This window comes from Ursus americanus, chromosome X (assembly GCF_024610735.1).
Source record: "Ursus americanus isolate L20-20 chromosome X, mUrsAme1.1.p, whole genome shotgun sequence".
NCBI lineage: Eukaryota > Metazoa > Chordata > Mammalia > Carnivora > Ursidae > Ursus > Ursus americanus.
Genome location: NC_142164.1, coordinates 77764801 through 77787546, shown reverse-complemented (window position 1 = coordinate 77787546; position 22746 = coordinate 77764801). Strand labels below are relative to the sequence as shown.

At 40.0% G+C, this 22746-nt stretch overlaps 1 protein-coding gene across 5 annotated transcripts in view; it reads right to left on the bottom strand.

Annotated features, from left to right (window-relative positions):
* Positions 1 to 6717: 6717 nt before the first annotated feature.
* FAM120C (family with sequence similarity 120 member C) overlaps positions 6718 to 22746 on the bottom strand; it is a 116489-nt gene continuing 100460 nt past the window's right edge. Inside the window, exons 16-18 of one of the 5 annotated variants that reach the window (XM_087859581.1) lie at positions 22097 to 22156; positions 20114 to 20277; positions 12826 to 12975 (exon numbers count right to left, since the gene is read on the bottom strand). In XM_087859581.1, the coding sequence (XP_087715707.1) occupies positions 12963 to 12975; positions 20114 to 20277; positions 22097 to 22156 (237 nt within the window). In that variant the 3' untranslated portion in view covers positions 12826 to 12962. Of the gene's footprint in view, positions 12976 to 16044; positions 22157 to 22746 lie in introns of those variants that run through there. The other 4 variants (XM_087859582.1, XM_045799334.2, XM_087859580.1 and 1 more) reach the window with 4 other exon arrangements.

The following is a 22746-nucleotide window of genomic DNA, read 5'->3' as shown; positions in this document are numbered from 1 at the left end:
TTTCTGCCCCCCAATCTCTCTCTTCTTCAAGGACTCCTATAATACAAATGTTATTGCATTTGATGGAGCCACTGAGTTCCCTATCTAGTCTCGTGTTGCATAATTCTTTTTCTTTTGTTGAACTTGATTACTTTCCATTATTCTGTCTTCTAGCTCACTAATTCATTCCTCTGTTTCTTCCATCCTGCTATTCATTCCACCATGCTTGCTTCCCATTTGGTATATTACCCTTTATTTCTGCTATATTATTCCTTATCTCTGCGTTAAGGGTCTCACTCATGTCTTCCACTCTTTTCTCATGTCAGGTGAGTGTCCTAATGATCATTACTTTAAATTCTCTACCAGGCATGTTACTTATATCTGTTTCACTTAGGTCTCTGGTGTGGTCTTGTCCTGTTCTTTCATTTAGGATAAATTTCTCTGTCTTCTCATTTTGTCTAAGTCTTTGTGCCTGTTTCTGTTTATTAGGAAAGTCATCTGTGTCTCTTGTACTTGAGGGTAATGGCCTTATCAATAGGAGGTCCTGTGGTGCCTTGTCCTGTGCTGTACCCCATTCTCCAGGGCCTGGTGCTTCCAGGAGTGTCTCCAATGTGAGCTGCATGTGCTCTGCTGTTATGTCCTGGCCACTTTTTCCTTCAGGCAGAGGCTCTGTTTGCCCGTTGTGGGCAATGTTTGGTCCCTGGCCTGAATGTTGTGCCTTTTAACCAGGTGTGCTCTGTTCTATTTGTGAAAGGAAACTTGTCACCACCATTGCAGGAACCGAGGCTACAGTAGACTCCTGTGCTGGAAGACATGGTGTGAGCAGGGGTTGGGCCTGTCTTCTCATAGAGGGGCCCCACCGTGTTGGGACTGAGGCAAGTGTGCCTAAGAAGGGCAGTTCCACTGGAGCGTCGGGTGGCAGGGCTTAGTGTAAGCAAGTTAGGTAGTGAGTGTTGGCACTGCACTGGTTCCCATAGGAGGCTCTGTGCTTATGCTGAGTAGTGGGATAGGGAAATGGTGCTCGCTAGTTCCTTCATTCCTGGAGGGGTTTCTCCCTAAATGCTGTCTGTATGGGACATGCTCTGAGATGAGCAAATAACCTCCCCATTGTGTGCCTCAAGTGCTCTTCAGATCACCCTTTACATGCTGTATGTCTTCAGATTGTTTGCCTGCCTTCTGTCCAAGAACAGGGCAATGCCCTCCAGGCTCTATCCCAGCCAAGCCCACTGACATATAAAACTCCAGTCTTTGAGTCCTACTGGTTGCCAAAAGTCACAAAATTTGGCCCCTCTCACTTTCAAGCCAGTTGCTATGGGGATTTGTTTTCCCTGTGTGCTTGTCTGTCTCTCACCCTTCTCTGTGACCACAGCTCTCTCAGCAGTCACAATCTATTTCTTCTTAAACTGGGTCTCCACACTTCCTACCTTCTTCGATGTGGCCTCTTGTTTCCCTTTAGTTGTGGAGTTTGTTCTGTCAGTCTTCAGGTCAATTTCTGGGGTATTTAGGATGATTTGATATTATGTAGTTGTAGTCGTGGGAGGAGGTGAGCCTAGGGTCCTCCTACTCTGCTGACATCTTCCAACCTCACCCCTCCTATATTTTATAAGTTAAATATTTTTTAAAGGAAAAATATTTATATTTTAGTACCTTTAACTACACTTTCCACCTCTCCCCTGGTTCTTAAACAAGGAGTCCTCCATTTTCATTTTGCATCGAGCCCCACAAATTACGTAGCAGCCTCCCACTACTGTTGAATGGTAATTATGAGGTAGGTGATTTTAGGGGATTGTAGCCACTCTCTGCCGTAACCAAACTCCTCTCCACGGGAGTTGTGTTGGCAGTGGGTAAAGACAGAATAATAACACAGATATATGGAGGTTAGTGTGGATATTTATCATTTTCAAATGAACAGGATCATACTATCCATATTATTTGGCTAACTGCTTTCTTCACTTGGTAATATGTCTCGGAGATCTTTCTACCAAAACCAACATCAACCTTGTTTTCTTTTTGGAATTCTTGTTCAGGGAATTCCATGACTCAGATGAGTCCTGATTTATTTCCTTATTCCTCTGATGAATATATTTTTAAGTGTTTTATTTAAATTCAATTTAGTTATCCTATAGTGTATTACTAGTTTCAGGGGTAGAATTTAGTGATTCATCAGTTGCATATACCTAGTGCTCATTATACTCTTAAGGTTTGCCTCCCTCTGTTTTTAATCTTATTTTATTTTTCCTTCCCTTCCCCTATACTCATCTGTTTTGCTTCTTAAATTCCACATATGAATGAAATCATATGGTATTTGTCTTTCTCTGACTGACTTATTTTGCTTAGCACAATACCCTCTAGCTCCATCCACGTCATTGCAAATGGCAAGATTTCATTCTTTTTGATAGCCAAGTAATATTCCACTGTGTACATATACCACTTCTTCTTTATCCATTCATCTGTTGATGGACATCTGGGCTCTTTCCATAGTTTGGCTATTGTGGACATTGCTGCTATAAACATTGAGGTGACTTTGCCCTTTTGAATCACTGTCTGTATCCATTAGATAAATACCTAGTAGCACAGTTGCTAGATTGTAGGGTAGTTCTATTTTTAACTTTTTGAGGAACCTCCATACTCTTCTCCAGAGTGGCTTCACCAGTTTGTATTCCCACCAACAGTGTAAGAGGGTTCCCCTTTCTCTGCATCTTCACCAACATCTGTTGTTTCCTGAGTTGTTATTTTTAGCCATTCTAACTGGTGTAAGGTGGTATCTCATTGTAGTTTTGATTTGTATTTCCCTGATGCTAAGTGATGGTGAGCATTTTTCATGTGTCTGTTAGCCATTTCTGTGTCTTCTTTGGAGACGTGTCTGTTCATGTCTTCTGCCCATTACTTGATTGGATTTTTTGTTTTTTGGGTGTTGAGTTTGATAAGTTCTTTCTAGATCTTGGATACTAACCCTTTATCTGCTATGTCATTTGAAAATATCTTCTCCCACTCCGTAGGTTGCCTTTCAGTTATGTTGTTTTTTTCCTTTGCTGTGCAAAAGCTTTTTATATTGATGAAGTCCTAGTAGTTCATTTTGCCTTTGTTTCCCTTGCCTTTGGAGACGTGTCCAGCAAGAAGTTGCTGCAGCCAAGGTCAAAGAGGCTGCTGCCTGTGTTCTCCTCTAGGATTTTGATGGACTCCTTTCTCACATTTAGGTCTTTCATCCATTTTGAATTTATTTTTGTATATGGTGTAAGAAAGTGGTCCAGTTTCATTCTTCTGCATGTGGCTGTCCAATTTTCCCAACACCATTTGTTGAAGAGACTGTCTTTTTCCACTGGGACTCTTTCCTGCTTTGTCAAAGATTAGTTGACCAAAGAGCTGAAGGTCCATTTCTGGGCTCTCTATTCTGTTCCATTGATCTATGTGTCTGTTTTTGTGCCAGTACCTTACTGTCTTGATGACTACAGCTTTGTAATACAGCTTGAAGTCTGGAATTGTGATGCCTCCAGCTTTGGCTTTCTTTTTCAACATTCCTTTGGCTATTTGGGGTCTTTTCTGGTTCCATACAAATTTTAAGATTGTTTGTTCCAGCTCTGTGAAAAAAGTTGGTGGTATTTTGATAGGGATTGCATTGAACGTACTGATTGCTCTAGGTACTGTAGACATTTAAACAATATTTCTTCTTCCAATCCATGAGAATTGAACATTTTCCCATTTCTTCCTGTCTTCCTCAATTTCTTTCATGAGTGTTCTATAGTTTTCAGAGTACATATCCTTTACCTTTTTGATTAGGCTTTTTTGGAGGTATCTTATGGTTTTTGGTGCTACTGTAAATGGGACCAATTACTTGATTTCTCTTTCTTCTGCCTCATTGTTAGTGTATAGAAATGCAACTGACTTCTATGTGTTGATTTTATATCCTGCAACTTTACAGAATTCTTGTATCACTTCTAGCAATTTTTTAGTGGAGTCTTTCTACATAGAGCATCATGTCACCTATGAAGAGTGAAAATTTGACTTCTTTGCCAGGTTGGATGCCCTTTATTTCTTTTTGTTATCTGATTGCTGAGGCTAGGACTTCCAGTACTCTGTTGAACAACAGTGGTGAGAGTGGACATCCCTGTCATGTTCCTGACCACAGAAGGAAAAGGTCTCAGTTTTTCCCCATTGAGGATGATATTCGCTGTGGGTCTTTTGTATATGGTCTCTATGATGTTGAAGTATGTTCCCTCTATCCCTACATTGTGGAGGGTTTTTTGTCAAGAAAGGGTGCTGTATTTGTCAAATGCATTTTCTGCATCTATTGAGAAGATCATATGGTTCGTGTCCTTTCTTTTATTATTGTGGTGTATCATGCTGATTGATTTGCAGATGTTGAACCACCCCTGCAGCCCAGGAATAAATTCCACTTGGTCGTGGTGAGTAATCCTTTTAATATACTGTTGGATCCTAGGAGCTAGTGTCTTGTTGAGAATTTTTGCATCCATATTCATCAGGGCTATTGGTCTGTAATTCTGTTTGATGGGGTCTTTGTCTGGTTTTGGGATCAAGGTAATGCTGGCCTCATAGAATGAGTTTGGAAGTTTTCCTTCCATTTCAGTTTTTTGGAAGAGTTTCAGAAGAATATGTATTAATTTTTCTTTAGGTGTCTGGTAGAATTCCCTGGGAAGCCATCCAGCCCTGGACTCTTGTTTGTGGGGAGATTTTTGATTACTGATTCAATTTCTTTGCTGGTTATGGGTCTGTTTAGGTTCTATTTCTTTCTGTTTCTGTTTTGGTAATTCATATGTGTCTAGGAATTTATCCATTTCTTCCAGATTGCCTAATATGTTGGCATATAATTGCTCACAATATTCTCTTATAATTGTATTTCTGCAGTGTTGGTTGTGATCTCTCCTCTTTCAGTCATGATTTTATTTATTTGGGTCCTTTCTCTTTTCTTTTTGACAGAAAAGATCACACACTGAGTCACAAATCAGGACTCAGCTGGTACAAAAAGTTGCGATCATACCATGCATATTTTCAGACCATATGCTATGGAACTTGAAGTCAACCACGGGAAAAATTTGGAAGGACCACAAATACATGGAGCTTAAAGAGCATCCTACTGAAAAATGAATGGGTCAACCAGGAAATTACAAAAGAATTAAATATATATATACATATATAGAGAAGGAAATGAAAATGAAAACATGACAATTCAAAACCTTTGGGATGCAGCAAAGGCAGTCCTAAGAGGGAAGTATATAGCGGTACAGGCCTTCCTTAAGAAATAAGAAAGGTCTTAAATATAGAACCTAACCTTACACCTGAAGGAGCTGTTAAAAGAACAGCAAATATAGCCTAAATCCAGCTGAAGACGAATAATAAAGATTAGAGCAGAAATCAATAATATAGAAATTAAAAAAAAACAGAACAGATCAATGAAACTAGGAGCCGCTTCTTTGAAAGGATTAACAAAATTGATATACCCCTCGTCTCTGATGGATATTTAAAGTGGTTTCATTTTTCTCTAATACGGAGTGGCAGTAACATACCAGTAGGAGCCTCCTGAGCTCAGTCAAGTTTCTCTAGGTGGACACTTCAAAAGTGGGTTGCTGGGACATGGGGTATGGACATTTGAAATTTTAATACATACTGCCAAATTGCATTTCAAAAGCATTATGCCAATTTTCACTCTTTAGCAGTATATCTTCATGTTTCCTCAGACTCTCCTTTAAATTGTTTACTAATCTGATGGATGAAAGAAAATGGTAACTTATGTTTATTTGTTTTAAATTTTCATTCTCTCATCATTAGTGAAGTTGAGTATAATTTCCTATGTTCATTGGCCCATCCTTTATGAACTGTTTGTAAACTTTGTCTAGTTTTTCCTTCAGGGTCGTCTTTTCCATATTGAGTTGTAGGGGTCATTTCTAGTTCTGGATATTAACCCTTTGTCTATTATGCATGTTGCTGATATTCTTCCACAGTATGTAACATGTTTATGGTTTGTGTTATCATACAGAAGTTTTAAATGTTTGTACAGTGATTTATTTATATCAACATTTTTTTCTATTGCTTTTCCTGCTTTGTTAGAAGGCCTTTCTTATACAAGTCAACAACCATTTTCTCTTTTTCTCAGTCTGTTATAGTGCTTTCCATTTAGGCCTTTAATCTACCCTAAACTCTTTCCTTCTCGAATCTTTGTACTTTTCCTATCTAGATACTCTCTTCCCCCATATCTTCCTATGCCTGCCACTTTCAGCACTTGGTTCAAATATTAGTTCTTCCAAAAGGCCTTCCCTGACTACCCTAACTAAATTGACCACCCACTCTCCATTAAGATGTGCCCTAGTTCATTACTTTGATTTATTTTCTTCATACATCACCTCTCTGAAATTTGTTGTGTCTCCTTAGATTGGAAACTCCATGAGAGTAGGGATTTTGTCTTGTTCCCAGCTTCTAGAATACTTTGAGTTTATTCTAGTAAATTTAATATGATATAGGGATAAAGTAATTTTTTCCCAAATGGATAGCTGATTGTTTCAACACCAAGACTCCCTTTTTAAAAGGGGAATTATTTCAGCCATCCTGTTTTTCTACTCCTACTAAATACCGAGTGAGTCAAGAATGGTTATGATTATTACTCAGTCCAGTGGTTCTCAACCCTCGTGGTATATTAGAATCATACTTAAAGATTTTTTTAAGAATTTAGATAGAGAGTGTGTATTAGTTTTCTAGGGCTACCATAACAAAGTACCACAGACTGGATAGCTTAAAACAATAGAAATTTATTGTCTCACAGTTCTGGAGGCGAGAAGTCCAGAATCAAGGTGTTGGCAAGCCACGTTGTCTGTGAAAGCCCTAGCAGAGCATCTTTCCTTTCTTTCTAGCTGTTGGTGGTTGCAATCCTTGACATTCCTTGGCTTGCAGATGTATCACTCTGCCTCCACCATCACATGGTATTCTCCCTGTGTGCCTGAATCTGCCTTTTCTTATAAGGACCCCAATCATTGGATTAAGATCCACCCTACTATAGTATGACCTCATTTGAACACAATTACATCCGCAAAGAACATATTTCCAAATAAGGTTACAATCACAGGTTCTGGGTGGATGTGAATCTTGGCGGCAAACTATTCAACCCATTATGGAGTGTCACATTTAAAAAAATCCTCTTCACTACGTCTGAAGTGAAGGCCCAGTGTCCTTAATTTTTAAAAGCTTCACTGACTTGAGTTCACCTGGAAAGGTAAACACGGCAGAATAACTAGAACATTTCTAAAAAAGAAAAAAAAGAAGGAAGTGATAGAAACCTAGTTCTGTCAGATATTAAAAATACTATAGAAGTAAAATGATTAATACAGTTTAGAACAAGAAATGAATTAGATCAATGGAACAAATAGATTCCATAAGGAGACCTAAATACAAAAAGGGATTTCATTTATGATAAATGTGGCAATTGAAATTAGTGGGGAAAAAAGGGCTTATTCATAAATAGTGCCCAGATAACTGGCTACTTGGTGTTGGGGTGGGGCAGAGAGTATCCTTACCTTACTCCTTGTACCAAAATATAACTCTAGATGGATCAGAAGTGGAAAAGGAAAAAAATGAAAACATAATTCTAGAAGAAAAGATGAATATTTATATGTACTTAAGAATAGGGAATACCCTTTTAAAGCAGAATCCCAAACCCAGATACCAATAAAGGAAACTACTGATGAATTTGTGTGTATAAAAGTTAAAAGCTTTGTGAGACAAAAAATACCTTAAACAAATTCAAAAGATCAACAGAGCTGGGAAAACATTTGCAACATATATGACAAAGGGCTAGTTTCTTTAATTTACAACGAGTTCAGAAAAAAACACAACATGATTGCTGTAATCAGACAACAAAAAGGGATAAAAGGTATCCAAATCGGCAAAGAAGAAGTCAAACTGTCTGTCTCTCTTTGCAGATGACATGACACTCTATATGGAAAACCCAAAAGACTCCACCCCCAAACTACTAGAAGTTATAGAGCAATTCAGTAATGTGGCGGGATACAAAATCAATGCTCAGAAATCAGCTGCATTTCTATACACGAACAATGAGACTGAAGAAAGAGAAATTAGGGAATCCATTCCATTTACAATAACACCAAAAATCATACATTATCTCGGAATTAACCAGAGATGTAAAGGATCTATATTCTAGAAACTACAAATCACTCTTGAAAGACATTGAAGAAGACACAAAAAGATGGAAAAATATTCCATGCTCATGGATTGGAAGAATAAACATAGTTAAAACGTCTAAGCTACCCAGAGCAATCTACACTTTCAATGCCATCCCAATCAAAATACCAATGACATTTTTCAAGGAACTGGAACAAACAGCCCTTAAATTTGTGTGGAACCAGAAAAGGCCCCGAGTCACCAAGGAACTCTTGAAAATGAAAAACAAAGCTGGGGGCATCACGTTGCCGGATTTCAAGCTGTACTACAAAGCTGTGATCACAAAGACAGCATGGTACTGGCACAAAAACAGACACATAGACCAATGGAACAGAATAGAGAACCCAGAAATGGACCCTCGGCTCCTTGGGCAACTAATCTTTGACAAAGCAGGAAAAAACATCCAGTGGAAAAAAAGACAGTCTTTTCAATAAATGGTGCTGGGAAAACTGGACAGCTACATGCAAAAGAATGTAACTTGACCACTATCTCACACCATCACAAAGATAAACTCCCAATGGATGAAAGACCTCGATGTGAGACAGGAATCCATCAAAATCCTAGAGGAGAACATAGGTAGCAACCTGTCTCACATCGGCCACAGCAACTTTTTTCATGACACACCTCCAAAGGCAAGAGAAACAAAAGAAAAAATGAACTTCTGGGACTTCATCAAGATCAAAATCTTCTACACAGCCAAGGAAACAGTCAAAAAAACTAAGCGGCAGCCCACGGAATGGGAGAATATATTTGCAAATGACACTACAGATAAAAGACTGGTATCCAAGATCTACAAAGAACTTCACAAACTCAATACATGAGAAATAAATAACAAATCAAAAAATGGGCAGAAGATATGAACAGATACTTTTCCAATGAAGACCTACAAATGGCTAACAGACACATGAAAAAATGTTCAAAATCGTTAGCCATCAGGGAAATTCAAATCAAAACCACATTGAGATACCACCTTATGCCAGTTAGATTGGCAAACATTGACAAGGCAGGAAACAATTGTTGGAGAGGATGTGGAGAAAGGGGATCCCTCTTACATTGTTGGTGGGAATGCAAGTTGGTACAGCCGCTTTGGAAAATAGTGTGGAGTTCCCTTAAAAAGTTAAAAATTGAGCTACCCTACAATCCAGCAATTGTACTCCTGGGTATTTTCCCCAAAGATACAGATGTAGTGAAGAGAAGGGCCATATGCACCCCAATGTTCATAGCAGTATTGTCCACGATAGCTAAATTGTGGAAGAAGCCGAGATGCCCTTCAACAGATGACTGGATTAAGAAGATGTGGTCCATATATACAATGGAATATTACTCAGCCATCAGAAAGAACGATTGCACAATATTTGTAGCAACATGGATGGGACTGGAGGAGATTAAGTGAAATAAGTCAAGCAGAGAAGGACAATTATCATATGGTTTCACTCATTTATGGAACATAAGTAATAGGAAGATTGGTAGGAGAAGGAAGGGAAGAATGAAGGGGGGTAAACAGAAGGGGGAATGAACCATGAGAGACTGTGGACTCTGGGAAACAAACTGAGGGCTTCAGAGGGGAGGGGGTAGAGGACTGGGATAGGCTGGTGATGGGTATTAAGGAGGGCACATATTACATGGTGCACTGGGTGTTATATGCAAATAATGAATCATGGAACATTACATCAGAGACTAAGGATATACTGTATAGTGACTAACATAATAAAAAATTATTACCAAAAAAAGAAAAAAAAACAACATGAAAAAGGCAAAACCCAATAGTAAAATGAGCTATAGAATAAGCAAGTAATTTACAAAGAAAGACATATACACATCAGGGGCGCCTGGGTGGCACAGTGGTTAAGCGTCTGCCTTCGGCTCAGGGCGTGATCCTGGCGTTATGGGATCGAGCCCCACATCAGGCTCCTCCGCTATGAGCCTGCTTCTTCCTCTCCCACTCCCCCTGCTTGTGTTCCCTCTCTCCCTGGCTGTCTCTATCTCTGTCGAATAAATAAATAAAATCTTTAAAAAAAAAGACATATACACATCAATAAGGATTCAAAAATACGTTCAATCTCATCCATGAGATACATAAGAAATATAAATCAAAACAATAAAATTCCATTTTCACCTATCATATTGGGAAGTGTTTAAAGTTTGATTATACGTAGAGCAAGTGAGGATATGAGGAAATAGATATACACTGCTGGTGAGACCGTAAGTTGGTGCAACTCTTTGCAGGTACAAATTGGCAATATTTATGAAAATAGAACATGCACAGATTCTTTGACTGAATGTGGTGGACTTTGCTAGAGCATTCACAGCAATCATTCCCCACTTTTTCCTTTCTACCAATTCATAGGTTTTTATTTGTGTATCTATCTTCCCACTCATAGCCCATGTATTTGGGGATAAACTGATTCTACTCCTAGCTCTTCTAGCCACAGACATTATTACTACAGGGAAGACTTGTAACATCAGCAAGCCAATTAGGGTGCATCTTGGGAGTCCTGCTCACTTGAAAGGCTAGATCAGAAGTTTTTGTGAACTTAAGGGAAGAGACTCTGCGTCCTTTGCCACTGGCAGCCATCTCATGGTTACCTTGCCTACAGCAATGGTTCTCAGTGTTTAGTGTGCATCAGAATCACGTAGTTTGTTAAAACACAAATTGCTGATCTCCATCTCGAATTTCAAATTCTGTAGATCTGAGGTAGGGACCAAGAATTTCCTTTTGTAAGAAGCCTGCTGAGGTTGCTGGTCCAGGGACTGCATTTAAAAATCCACTTGGATAAAGTAGGGACTACAGTACATAGAAACTGAAAGAAACTGGGTAGCTCTAGCTCACCCTACTCTTGGAGTTGTGTTTTACTTGTAAACAAAAGCATCCTAATCATTATACTTAATAATCTTGCCACTGAAAATTTACCCTATGGATATCCTTGCAGAAGGTTACCAAAATATATGTCCACGGATGACCATTGCGACCTTGTTTGTAATAATAAAACCACCCTCAATAGCTAAAACTGGAAGCAATCAAGGCAGTCTCAATAGGGAAATGATCTGATGGAATCATCCATCTAATGGAACACTATGTAGTGTTAAAAATTATGAAAGTCTGTATATGCTCATAAAGAAATATCTGAGATATATTAAGTATAAAAAATCATGATGACTAAGAGGGAGTAATTTATACTTTTCAAACAAAAGAATAAACAGATAAATATATGCAGGTATATACTTATTTCCTGGAAGGTTAATTACTTCTTAGAAGTTTAATTCTGATCAAGAATGGCTATATTTGAGAGGGGTTGGGATTGGGGTGGTGCTAGAGGTTTTCCAGTCATCACTTTGTACATTTTTATTGTTTTAATTGTCTAACTTCAGGTAAATTGTCCTTTTTTTAAAAAAAGAAAATGTCATTTGGAGTTATCTGGGCAAGGCACAGGCCAATTTTAGTTTCTTTCTTTGTATTTCTGTATTGAAAAAACAAGTAAAAATGTTATATTCTTTTTTAAAAGATTAAATCATGAAAAGATGCATGGAAAATTGACTTCCCAGGTATTCAACCAGACTCGAGTGCCATAGACATGGTGCACAGGTTATAAACTGGTGAGGGCCTATACCTATCCAGGTTGAGACTCAACTGGGGAGTTGTTTATTGTACCCTAGTATGCATATGAATCACCTAGGGATCTTGTTAAAATGCAGATTCTGATTGAGTAGATCTGAGGTGGGGCTCAAGATTCTACAATTCTAATAGGCCCCCAAGTGATGTTAATATTGCTGGACCACTGATCAAACTTTGATAGCAAGAAAAAAGGAGGTGAAGAGGAAGAAGAAAAAGGAAGCATGGGAGTGGGCCGTGAAGATGGAAAGGAAGGGATAGCTATAAGACACTGCAGCTGAATGATTAGACATGGTGGATGAGGAGAATCTGGGATGATGAAGTTTCTGGCCTGGGTGATGTGAGGATAGTGTTGACATTAACCAGAGACAGAGGAATCAAGCTGGAGTTAGGAGGAGAAATAGGAAACAATGGAGGAGCGGTAGCAAGACTTCACATTTAAACATACTGAGTTATGCTTTTTCTGGGACAGTATTATATGGATTTGTCCAGCAGACCATTTGAACTCTGCATCTCCTCAGAAGAGTTTGGTTAGAGGTAGATTTGGAAATCATCTATATAAAGGTAAGAGTTGAGGCCACGGGATGGGATGAATCTCACCAAGGAGAAAGAATAGTGAGAAGATGCCTGACAACAGAAACCGAGAAACGCTAATCTTGAGAGACAGGCTAAAGAAGGAAATGAAGAAGTCAAGAAGCAATACAGAGGACTAGATATCCTGCAGGGCCCACCTACTACCAAAACTTGATCCTGCATAAAACTTAATTTGTACTGTATTGCTGGATATGGGAGTTAGCAACTGCTGCGTAATAAACCATCCTCAAACTCAGTGGCTTGAAACCAAACCATTTATTATTGCTTATGAATCTATGGGTTGGCTGCATAGCTCTGCTGTTCTGGACCAGGCTTGGCTGATCTTGGCTGGGCTCATGTACCTGTGGTCTGCTGGTGGGTTGGTTGGGGGTTGACAGGTCTAGGATGGTCTTGTCTGGTATAGCTGGTAGCTGGGTCTCACCCTCCAGAAGGCTAGCCCAGGCTTGTTCTCATGGTAGTTCCAGCGGTTCAAGAGAGTGAGCAGAAGCATCCAGCCGAGGCTTGGAACTGGCATAATCATCACTTCTGCAACAGTCTATTGGCCAAAACAAAACACTAGTCCAGATTCGAAGGGTGGAGAAACAGATGCCATCTCTTAATGGGAGGAGCTGTAGAAGGTGTAGATACAGGAAGATATGAACAACTGTGGCCATTTTTGTAATCAATTAATCATGGCGGATTTACCAGAAGTAAATGGAGTCTTTAGAGGACAAGCAAAACAAAACAAAACAAAACAAAAAACAAACAAACAAAAAACCCAAATCTATGACAATGATAGTTAACCACAGTGAGTGAGCTGGCTGGGGAGAGCGGAGCACTTGGGGAAATTTCCAAAAATAGAACAGAGGTATATCCTTGGAAAATTGGGGTGATATTACTGGATAGAACAAGGAAAGGTTGCTGTCAGGTAGGAAAACAAACAGACAGACACCTGCCTCAGAATCTAAGAGTCTAGACTTTTTTATCAGAAAATTCTAGAAATACTTTAAATTGACAATGAATAGTTTTGGTCTTTCTGGTCCAAGGAACTAGAATGCACATGGGTCAACTTTAGGAGTTTGAACTTGGACCAAAAACCAGTATGCCAAGCATGTCTTCTTAATGTACTAAATGTGTGTTCACATCCATTAGCTTGTTTTAATCTCAAAACTATCTGTAAAGGAGGCAAAGGAGGTATTATTATTCCCACTTACTGCTACTTTTTTAAAATAATTTTTTTCACTATCTTATAAAAGTGAACATTTGCATGCCTTAGGTCCGAGCAGGAGCCATGTGCAAAAGTATTCACAGCAACATCACTAGAGATCCGTATTTCCACTGGACAGAGAATGGGTAAATAGTGGTGTATTCATACAATGGAATACTATATAGATGTGAAAACAAATAAACTACAATTACAGCAACAACACGTTTGAGTCAGAGAAATCAAATTGAGTGAGCAAAGGAAGTTGTAGGAGACTACATAAAAATTACATTTTATAAAATTAAAAACCTAACAATATATTCTTCAGAGATAATTATGTGATAAAAGTATTTAAAAAGAAAACAAGGGAATGAGAAATAAAACTCAAGATACCAGTTACCTCTGGGGAAGATGGGGAGATGGAATAGTTCTTAGGTTGGGCAGTGGGCTCATGAGTGTTCATTTTATTATCTAATCTCATAATGTATGTTACATATAGCCTTTTGGCTTATCAAATATTACCTGATTTTTTTCCAAGTAGTCAAAAAGGGAAGAGAAACAGAGGAGAAATGTCAGGGAAGGCAGCCAGTTTGAGGAAATAGGTTCTGTTTCAGTGTCAGTTATTATGGAAGTCCTCAGTGAGATGAGGCCTGTATGAACATCCAGGACTTGGTGACTGGGAGTACACTGGTCACCTTTGGAATCAGCCACATTCAAATGGAAGGACTGGCACCTAATCATAGGCTAGGAAGGAATGTGTTATCAGGAAGTCAGGACTGGGAGCATAAAGTCTTTCATCTATTACCATCTCCCCACAAAACCACAATAGCTCACATTTATCAAGGCTGGATTATATTCCAGGCACATTACATACACTGTGTCATTTAATCCTCACAACCACCCCCACAAAGTGGGCTAGGGGAGCTAAACTCAAACATTTGTGTTACCACCAGATTATATTCACTTCACCCACATGTACAGAATCCCTTATGACACTGGAATGGGAATGGATGCTTCACTATTTCATTCCAAATTTTATGTATAATGACTCAAGTGGTTAGATAATGGCAACCAGACGAAATGTGATGAATTAGTTCTACCCAGAAATGGGTCATTTCTCCTTGTGATGCTTTTACTGCAACTCACCAAACTTACCTCTCTCCCTTGTTCCAGGCACATAGTAGAATTGTACTTTTCCACTTCTATGAAGTTAGGTGCAAACATGTGACTTGCTTTGGGTGATGAAAAGAGAGAAGTGATGTGTGCCATTTTAAGCTTTAAGAGTCAGTATGCATTTTGGCCACATGCCTTCCCCTGACCCAGTAATGGGGCTTGTTAGTCTGAGTTCCCACGTGACTATAGATGAAGTGCTCCCCTGCCAATGCATGCTGGACATATATGAACTAGAAGTATACCTCTCTTATGTTATTGAGATTTGGGGGTTATTGCAGCAAAACCTAGCTTATCCTGACTGATACACTCCCCTTTTCAACAGAGATTATTGATAAGGACTGAATAATGAAATGAGAATGTATACAAATGTGTAAAATAAAGTGCCCAGACCTCTCTCTGGCAAGACCGCAATAGATCGCTTTCTGTAATCTGTTCCTAATAAATAACCACAGAATTTTCGTATTTCTCACACAGAAAGACTAGTTGTAGAAGATAGAAGGCAATGTTCTGGGCTCACATTATTCCTAATGCTTGTATGTTTAGAAGATATATTTTAATTCTTTTGTCACTTTCTCCTTCAAATCCATGAAAAAGCACAACTGGTCCTGCTCGGATCATATACCCATCCCACTGGGGAAGGTGAAGCCACGTGACTGACCATCAACCCACCTCTACCCCAAGACAGGGAGAAGCACTACCCCAAGGGGAAAAACTGGGTTTAACTGCTAGAAAGAAGGAATGCTGGGCAGGCAGAAACAAAGTTATCTACTTAGTCAAAACAAACTTAGATTTAGAACCCTGGTTTTATTGCTCATTAGTATGTACAAACTTGGATGCCACTGAATGCATTTGCTCATATACAAAGTGGGGCTAGTACTTACTATGCAGAGTGGTTCGGGGATTAGAAATAAGCTACAAGAGCCTAGTACTATGCCTGGTACCCAATAGGTGCTCAATAAATGGCAACTTTCAAAAACCAAATGATAAAGATTTCCTATTGTTAATTTCTGAGTCCCAACCCCCAAAGATCAAAGGCATCTATAGGCAAAATGAACCCAATATAAAACAAAGTATGTTACAAATAAGAGTTTTCATTTAAGGGTAAGGTGTTTATAAGCTTCAGTAAGGCTCTAATGCTCACCTTTAGACTCAGCTGTTTCCTTTGGTACTCTGTACACACAAGGCACAGAGCAGTTAGGGAGGCCAAGCCCAGCTGGTGTCCTTCAGCAGAAGCAGTAAGGTAAGAAGAATGCCCTAGAGTCCTGGCTTCAGACTCTGCTCCAAGCATCCCTTTATGGCTCAAAGGTGACTCAGAGCTCAGGGTTGTTTTTTTTTTTCACAGCCCCGTAACACGTTTAAATGAATACCATCCAGTGCTGAACATTCATACTCAATCTTTTTGTGTTTTTGCCATCAACATATCCTGCCTCAGAAGTCTACAATCTTCTTTATACCAGGGAATATTTTCAAAGGTGTTTTAGATGTCCTTGATTTGCTAAGTGCATGCTGGGTGGAAGGTGCCAAGAAGACAGAGATGATCAAGTTTAATTGAGGGGCAGAGATGCAGCAAAGTGCTATAGGGACTGGGTGTGATGAGTCTGTACAGGGATCCCTAGTCAGGGATCAAGAAAAGAATCACAAAGATATGAGCTGACTCTTGGGGGGTAAAGTTGAGAATGCACCAGAGACAAGGGGAGAGAGGCATTCTAGGCAATGGTACAAGCAAATGAGAAGAAATGGATACTAACAGCTGTATGGGATGCACTGTAGGGTTGCTGAAGTGGGTTAGGGTTGTAGGAAATGAGGCTAGGGCGGTGGTCAGTGGCCAGATCATGAAGGGACCATGGAAATGGGGGTACAGCATGTTAGAAGGACAGATTACTCTGGAAGCTGATATACATGGTGGATTAAAGCAGTGGTTCTTAACGTCTCTTGAGCCATAGCCTTCTTTAAGAGCCCGAAAAAAAGCTACAGGCCCTTTCACTGGGAAAAGGTACATACATTTTAAACACAAAATGTTGCTTAAAATTTCCTGGTTAGGCGTAAGACAGGGGAGCAACTGCAATAATTCAGGTGAGACACGAAGAGTCCTGAACTAAACCACAGCAGCTGGGATAAAAAAGAGATGTGAGAAGCAGAAGGCTGGTTGAGTATTATCAACAGATCTTGTCACAAGTTGGGTTTCAGAAATGATGGAAAGGCATGAGTCTAGGATAACTCCCAGGTTGGTTTGCGATTTCGACCACTGAGTAGAAGGTAGTGTCACTCACGGAGAGGAGGTGGCTTCAGAAGAGAGGATGTGTTCAGTCTGGGAAATGTCAAGTCAAATTGCCTTTAGAACATCCAAATAAAAAAGTTCAGCAGGAAGCTAAATATGCCCTTCCTTTTGATGATTCTTGTACTGTTTCTCTTGCCCTGATATTCAACTACAAATAGGCTCCTAAATCTCTGTGCAACATTTCTGAATTGAGACAAGCATATCCCCCACTTGCAGAAAGGGATCCAGAAATGGGAGAAGAAATTAAACTTCACACACCCAAAATTATTTCACATTTTTTAACTAAAAGAATAGACTTTTATTAAGCACTGTAAGTTTCTTTCCATCAGCATTAACAGAACAACAGACCAATTTCCATCACAGAACAACTCCTGAGACATTTTCATTCCTTTCTGAAACACTTCCAGAAACTCCTGCAGTTTCCCCTAAGAAGCATCCATTCAAACTTACATTAATAAACTATGGAGCTTTTGTGGTGAGGTGGGCCAAAAAGGCAGGGAATTTGGAATCTGGGAGTGGAAAAGAGAAGTACATATTATCCATCCACTAAACACACTGTCAAGAGCACAGAAGAGATATTAACACAGGAAAAAACAATGAAAGAATTTACTTTTGTCAATAACATCATTTATCAGGGAGCACTAAAAATCAGGGACTCCTTGCAGTTAAAGTTTCTTTAACCTAGTATGTTATTCTAAAAATAGAAGAGAATAGAATAAAATAAAAGGAGGGGAAGTGTCTTAGGGGAAGTAACTAAAATGAAGTCATCAGATTTGGCAGGGTTATGAGAGATTAATAAAATCTGAAATATTTAATTTGCTTCATTTACATGAAAATTCACTAGTCATTAGTTACTACCAACATGGACAAAAAGAGCATCTATAAAAGTACAAGGGCAATGTCAAAAGCTGAAATGGTCACCCTAGCACAGGGGGTATTTTATTTTGCTTTTAACTTGGAAAAGATGATTTTGTAAAAAAAGAAAAAATGAAGTTATCTTCTTAGAACATCAAAACAACCTCTGACAATATTGAAGGTAATTAGCAGTAATAAGGGAATAAGTGCACTGAGCTCTACTTGCCCCAGCAGACTACTGCAGTAAAGCCAAGGGAAAGAGAATGGAAAGTCAAATTAAAGATGCCAAAGTCACGAGAGGGAGAAAAATATAGAGTGACATACAATGGAACAGTGAAAACTTACCCCCTGCCCCCAAACCCCAAGCATATTTAGGAAATATGCATCAGGAAGTGAACAAGTATAATGATTAAACCTTAGTAGAATTCTACGAGCTACTTTAAACTGCGGTCTACTTGTATTGTCATTTCAAAGGAGTGGGGGTTCTTAGAGACTGAAAGGGTAGCACTGACATGCCCACACGAGCCTTCTAAGGTTCCAATGGACTGGATCACTATAACCGAACAGTTACTTCCACATTCTTCCTACCCTACGTAAACATTCCTCCCCCCACCCCCCACCTTAACCACCCTCCCTATGCCTTGTCTGGCTGTTTTTCTCAGTGATCAAAAGAAGGCAATGTGACTTGGCCAATCAATAATGCCAGAAAATCAAGATGGAGATCAAAATCAAATGTCACTGGCCAAAGCAAGTGCCATTTCTTGGGCTTTAAAGTCTACAAAGTCCTCCTGGCTCAGAATGAAAATGACGCAAGTGAGCAAAAGTTTGTTGGGCCTGGTTCAGACCAGACTGGCCACTGAATAGGGTGGGAGTTATAGGCTGACCCCAAGACATACCAGCAGAAATCAAGAAAAACTGCAAATTCTTGGGAATCAGTGGCTATATACAACCAGGGTACATTTGCCTGTGGCCCTACAAGGTCAAGGGGTCATTTCTGGGGGTACCTATATGACTTTGTTCAAGAGAGGCCACACACATCATAGTAAGAAATGGAACCTCAAGTAAAAGGATGACAGTCTCTTCAAGTGGTACTCGCAGCAAAGATCAGACCCACCTTCCCAATTTGTCCTCAGATAAGAAAAAGTTCATCTTTCAGTAATGAACCTGAGACTTTTTGGCTTCTAAACTGTATATTTTGGCAGATAAATTAAAATACAGGAATGTGGCCCTTTTTGGTCCTTTCTTACAACCTTCCAAACCCAAAATGCTGAATTCGAATAAAAAATCAAGGTTGGAAGTGAGCCACTTATTTCACCCTGGGCCAGGCTAGGAGAAAGCAGAGGTGTGTGGAAGGGAGAAAAGCAAGCCTTTTGGCAAACTAGAATCATCCCTGTCAAAGCAGCAATTTTACTTCTCACAGTGAATGCCTATAAAATAAGAAACGTTCTTAAGGCTGTGAGAGTTAACAATACTGTCATTTGATTGTGTTGAATAGATTCAAGATGTACAGAAACAACAACTGAAGAAAATACCTTTCCATAGAACTCCAAGTGCTTCCTATGAGAAAATGGTGTCTACATACTTAGCTCAGTAATTCTGGTCAATTTTAGAACTTCAAAGGATTCCTCCCTCTGTGGCTCCAGAAAGAAATTTCCAAGCCATGGAAGTCCATTACCAAATCCCTCTGTTGCTGGACATAGAAATCCTAACCTTCAAGATTTTTGTGAAAGGCTGGGCAGGTCCACAAGAAGAGGGGGGACCAAATTAAGGGAGCAAATTCCAAAGAGGAGGTCTCTGTACACTTTGTTCCTGGTTATATCTTGCTAGGTGTGCACTCTTGTCATCTTGCTTTGGTTTATTTAAGAAGTGTCTGGGCAGGGGGAGAGGCATTCTAGGGGCCTCCCTCCCCCTACAAGTTGCGGGTTCTTTTAAACTGGGCCAGACTAGGATTAAACAGTCTGAGACTGTTTCCAGTCTCTCATGATGCACTCATTGTAAGTGGGCAGTGAGCAAACAGCCTTCTGGTTGTCTGGAAAAAAAATCACCAAGGACCTACTGTGGGTTAAGGTGCATGGGGTTTTTCAAAAAGAGAGAGAAACCCTGCTAGAAGTCTAGTCGGTTGAATTCCTGTAGAAATGGTACTTCTTGGGCAAGAATATCGCAAAGCCCAAAAGGAGATGTGTAAGGCTGGAAGCCTCAGTTCCTGAATGAAGACACAATGCTAATCTGTTGTAAGCCATGTTCCCAGCCCTCATACCGAAGCTGCTGAGGAGGGAAACTGGAAATGCAAGGTTGTCTCAAGAGTATCTCCGGCAAGGAAGAACAGCTTTTTTTGTCCTGGACAGATTCTGGCCTCCTCAGGGGCTGGGAGCCTTTCCAGAATGCCTCTAAAGGCCTGGCCCAGAGTCCTCTGAAGTCCTCCTTGCAAAGCAAATGAAAAGATCCAGTAGTCAAAATGTCAGTGAACAAATAAAACAATCTAGGCATGTAAAATCAAATTGTCAATTTCCTCACACTTCCCTACCCCATCTTTCTATTGCTAGTCCTCTCTCCTTCAGGGATTCATGGCAATCAGTTCTAGCCTGAGGCCAGTTTGACCCAGGAGTTCCAGATGAGATTTCCTCCAAATTGGCTGCAAGCCCTGGTAATCACCTCCCATCCCCTTTCTCTCTCTGAACGAGGCTGTTCCTGCCGAAGGAAATGCCCGAATCTTCCCCACGCCATTCCAACCTCTCTGTGTTCACTCTATGGGATGTGAGGGCTCTGTTCAAGATGAAACTTGTGACAACCCAACTGTTTGTTGTTCTGAACAGGCAATCTCTGGAAAGTACTTTTTGTCTGCTTTAGAGAAGCCCATCTTCTCATAACTGATGGGCTGTGACTCAGTAAGGATTTTAAAGTATGGTCTTTTGAAACCCACCACTCCATAGCAGTGGAAGCATTTCTGGGAAATTCAGTAAATCCTCTGGGACATCACCATGTATGTATGTATGTATGTGTGCATGCATGCACACATGCACACACACACATATATTTATATATATAAAATATGTATAGATAAATAGATCTGTCTCTTTATATAAAGGGTATGTGTATGCGTATAGATACACACATTCATATATACATCCACCCACACACCCATACACAAACACACACACACACACACACACACACACACCCCACACGCACACGCACGCACTTTTTTTTGAGTTCCCTTTCGTACTCAGTTTCAATACATTGATTCCCACCCTTTCAGGGTGTGGGCAGCAGGGAGTGGGTGAACTGCGCCACATCTTCTATTTTACAAACAATGCATTAGTTCAGAGGCAGGAAAAATCTGCCCAGTACTTTTCTGACTCACTAGAATCCCCCAGTACAAAGGCCATTGGTAGTTTTTGTTTTTTTTTAAAGTGTATAAAATAAAATAAAAAATAAAATAAAATAACCAATACTATTTCACTTCCCTGAAAACATTTACCTCTCTGATTGTCAGGCCAGAGTTAGAGGTGGTGGTACAGAATCCGGGGTTAAGTGAATGGGGAGAAAGAGTGAGAGGAAGGTACGGATTATATACCAAGGTCCCACTACTTCATAGAGGAAAAAGCAAGTTAGAAGGCCACAGACAGCAGTCCCTACCCCTACCATCCATGGGTTTTGTAAATGGGTAACGTGATGAAGACTCAGAAAACCAAAGCTGGAACTTTTCTATAGGGCCTTACAGGATGACACCAGATTTCTGACAGACACTGCCTTACTACACTCCCAGGGGAGGCAAAGAGAATATTGGCACTTCATATTCAATTTGAGAATAGGAGCTAGTCTTGCTGCCATTCATCTCTGGCCAGAGCTTCTCTAGAAGCAGACCACTAAGTCTGGAGGTCCAGAGAAAGACAGGGAGTGGGACAAGATGAGTACAATAGGACATCCCAGTAAAATTCTGGGTAAATCTAGGGTAAGCATTTATGTCCTCCTCTAACTTGGGCCTATAATCAGAAAAGTATAGGTTTTCCTCTCTTCCTGATCTGCTGAAGCCATCTTCTGCTCGTTACCCCTCCTTCTGCTGGGTCATAGTTCCTAGCTTTTGCTCTCGTAAGCGGCTCTTCTCCCCATTCTTCGCAGGGAAGTAGCGGTTACCATTATTACACATGTTGCTGTCTCTGGATAAGGCACATTGTGATGGAGCTGGAAGATGATGATCACTCTTCTCTTCTTTGATCAATGTGCCATTGTTTCCATTTACCTGTGAGTGGGACCGACCCTGATGAGGCTCCAGGGATTTAGAAACGCCATCTGAAGTGCCCTGTCAAAGACGGAGAGAGTCAGTGGAAATGGTAATTACCCACACTGGCTGACGTTTCCCAAACATATTCATAAGCTAGCCTGCAGAAGCTGCTTCAGTTCTTCAAAAACAGCAGAAAGCCCAAAGTTTGTTACCACCTAGTAGTACACTCTGATAACTGTCCTAAGAACTTAGGGTGACAACAGACGGATTTGACTGAAACTCAACGGCCATGACAACCACCTAATAATGATGTAGCTATCATTTATAAAGCTTTACAATATATTCTTCTAATATTAGTAGGAACCCTAAATGGTAGATATGATGCCCCCTTTACAGATGAGGAAGCTGAGGCTCAGAAAGATTAAAGTAACTTGCTCAAGGACACTCAGATAGAAAGTAGTGGCGCCAGGATGCCATGCCAGGTGGGTCAGCCTCTGAAGTCTATTCTCTTTAACTGTGGCACAATACTGCCCACTGCTGACAACTGGACATGTAAATGAAAGGAAAGGAAAACAAACCAGAAGATCTCTGTGTACTATTCCACAGAATCTCTTATAACTAGAAACAGTCACCTGTTTTTCTGTTAATTCCAGGGACGTGACTGCTAT